This window comes from Apaloderma vittatum, unplaced genomic scaffold (genome assembly GCF_000703405.1).
Source record: "Apaloderma vittatum isolate BGI_N311 unplaced genomic scaffold, ASM70340v1 scaffold29574, whole genome shotgun sequence".
Taxonomy (NCBI): domain Eukaryota; kingdom Metazoa; phylum Chordata; class Aves; order Trogoniformes; family Trogonidae; genus Apaloderma; species Apaloderma vittatum.
This window is the reverse complement of record NW_009713689.1, coordinates 346-3,198: the sequence shown is the minus strand read 5'-3', so window position 1 is coordinate 3,198 and position 2,853 is coordinate 346. Positions and strand designations below refer to the sequence as shown.

General features: G+C 41.9%; 1 protein-coding gene across 1 annotated transcript in view; it reads right to left on the bottom strand.

Annotated features, from left to right (window-relative positions):
* The window catches only part of LOC104273221 (cytochrome c oxidase subunit 7A2, mitochondrial), a gene marked incomplete at its 5' end in the record, with an annotated part of 2,765 nt that extends 543 nt beyond the window's left edge, over window positions 1–2,222 (bottom strand). Inside the window, 2 exons of the mRNA XM_009868471.1 lie at window positions 608–692; window positions 2,133–2,222. Coding sequence (XP_009866773.1) covers window positions 608–692; window positions 2,133–2,222 — 175 coding nt within the window. The remainder of the gene's footprint in view (window positions 1–607; window positions 693–2,132) is intronic.
* Window positions 2,223–2,853: the final 631 nt, after the last annotated feature.

The window sequence follows — 2,853 nt, the reverse complement described above, 5'->3', positions numbered from 1 at the left end:
AGGGAAGGGAAGGGAAGGGAAGGGAAGGGAAGGGAAGGGAAGGGCACATTTTTTGGAATCTAGACTCACAGTCATAAAGTAATGACTACTCGTTCCTAAGGTCACTGAGCTGAAAGGCCGTTAGATCAACATATTTAAGTTAGAGGCTATTAAAAAACTGTGTAACAAGTAACATATCACAAAGCTTGGATATGTTCTGCTCATTTTCACAGCATGTAAAACCTCAGCACATCAAGTATCACCTAACACTGAAAAGAGCCAGACTAGTGAGAAAACTGTTATACGTATGTGCATTTTGCATTACATTTTGCTCCTTTTCACAATAAGCTTTCTAAGTAATTCTACTTTTCTCTAGCATCATACATGAGTTCCCAAGGAGTATTCAGCCCATAGTACTACTAGTCAGTTGGAAAAAAACCCAGCCCTCTGATAAGCTAAGCTTGAGAAAGTACAAATAAATGTGTACTATGTCCAAATTTGGGGGGTTTCCCACCTCCCTAGATGCATTTTGCATGTTCTACAGAATACACTGAAACTGATTTACAGAGGAAACACCAGCCACTCTGGAGACTGTACAAAAGCATAAATATTTTAGAATTAGCCTTACCAAAAACCGAAAGACCCATGGTGACTCTATACAACAGAGCATCCATCAGACCACCTTTAAGATGCACTGGGAGGCCATTATCCTCCTAATGGGAACAAGTGAGAAAAAGAAACCATTTCAATACTGTTATGCAATATCACGTTAGCATAGCTAGAATTACTCATAGCGAGAATTACTTCCCAAAATTATCTTCCCAACTCCCAAAAGACACTGAACCTTATTTAGATTCCACTTTTCAAGCTTTCACTCTGGCATCAGATGACCACCCACCAGGGAAGTACAGCAAACAATGTGCCTCTTCATTTTTAAAGCAGTGACTGGCAGATGCCTGAACGCTTCTGACATCAGTCCCTATCCCCCTCGGGCGCGCAGGATAGGATTTACCATGCCTAGAAATTTCCCGTTTGTCTCCACTACTCAGTTCCTGCTAAGAGGAGGGACAAGGGGAGGAGCCTCTCCTGTCACCTGGTGCCACACAGGAAATTGTTTTGCTCCACCTGAAGTAAAACGTCACCAGATCCACATGAGCTTTACCCATGTCAGCAAGTTCACGCTGCTCTGGAATTCAAGCCAGCCTCCAGCACCAGTGACCCACAACCCAGTCCAGCTTAGCTTGCTTCTCCATGAGAAAGGAATGGAAGGAGGAAGAAGTACACCCAGAGATCTCCACCAGCAGAAGCAGAACCCCTGACCTCACCCGTCACCAACACCCCACCTGCCCTTGACTTGTAATGAACACTGGCAATGTCCCAGCAAGACTGGCTTTCTCTTTCAGGGGAAAGGAAAGCAACAGGACACAAAAACTATTAAACTGGGGCTTCTAACATGTTTTTTCCCTTTCACATCACTGATGCTCAGTCTAATCCATCCTCAGCATGAGGCTACTGCTCCACGTTTTGGCTGAGAGTTGGGAGTATGCTTCTGAGTATCCATTGCTTTGGCATTCTAAGAACCACTAGTTGTCACTAGGTGGCCCTATGAATCAGGAAGAGAGTAATTCAGGAACTATTTCTAAAGATGCAATAATTTTCTAGGAGTGAATCAAATCCCTTAGGACCTTTACTGTTTCCATAAGTGAGCAATACAGTAATACTACATCCTAACTGAGAATTACGGGGCTTGGCTATGAGTAACGGGTACAGCAGTAACTGCAGGTTTAACTTTTCACTGTACTTCTTGCCCTCTCACTTGCTGTTTTTCTCTATTTGTCCTTAGAACATACTCAGCATAGTTTATCTTTGTACAGTACCAACTACTCATAAAAAAAACTTGGGTACAAACCATATCACAGGGCAAAACCCCAAAAGTCAGCAAGTCAAGTATGCATGTACAAATACTCTTAAATCTCTGTAGAAAATAACTGCTGATTTCAAACAGTGTAGTCACACAAGTGATCTCAAGAGCACACCTCAGATGTAAAGAGGACTTTCACCAGTTCTTTAGAAACAAAATGTATGCAATTATGATCCACTAAAAACCTTGTTATTCTGCTAATATCATTCTACTATTAGTGCTCACTCCATACCTGAAAAAGCTTCTGCTTCTCAGGAACTCTATTTTCAAACTGCCTGCGTGAAGCAGTGCTTATGGTCCTCTGGGAAATTTGGCGAAGACTCTGAAATAAAAGATAAATGGTGTTTTAAAAACAGTAATTTTTTTCAGCTATATCCACAATGGATAGAAATAGTTTCTTTTAAATGTAAGACAGAAGTGGAAGGGACAGAAAGAAATAAAAAAGTCTTTAAAACAAACAAACAAAACTTCACCAAACCCCAACGATTCTTAATTTACTCAGTCTTTCAACAGACTATGTAAAGGACTGATTGACTGGTTACCTATAAGTGAAAAACTCAGGAAAACTGCTTTCAGTAAGATACAGCAGATTTATGGATCTCTAGCATAACCTTCACAATTAACATCCTTTTGGGGAAAATCTCGACCTCTGCCCTTTAGATGTTGCGTTTAGGCATCATCTGCTGTGTCTACTAGAATGGGGACAATATTCACGACAAACACGTTTGTGCAAGCCAGGATCTTCTGTTGTGGCTGCAGTTCACCTGCTGGCCACCAGCACAGGAGCTGAACCTTCAGAGAGCTGAAGAAGACCTCACTGTTGTGTCCTCTCTGTTTCCATCATCAGATCATCTAGGTGCTCGTTAGTGCAGGTCAGGCCACCAAAAACAACGTTTCATAATCCTTCCGATGGCTCGAAGTCTGCCTTTGCTAATACACCAAGGCTCAGACTT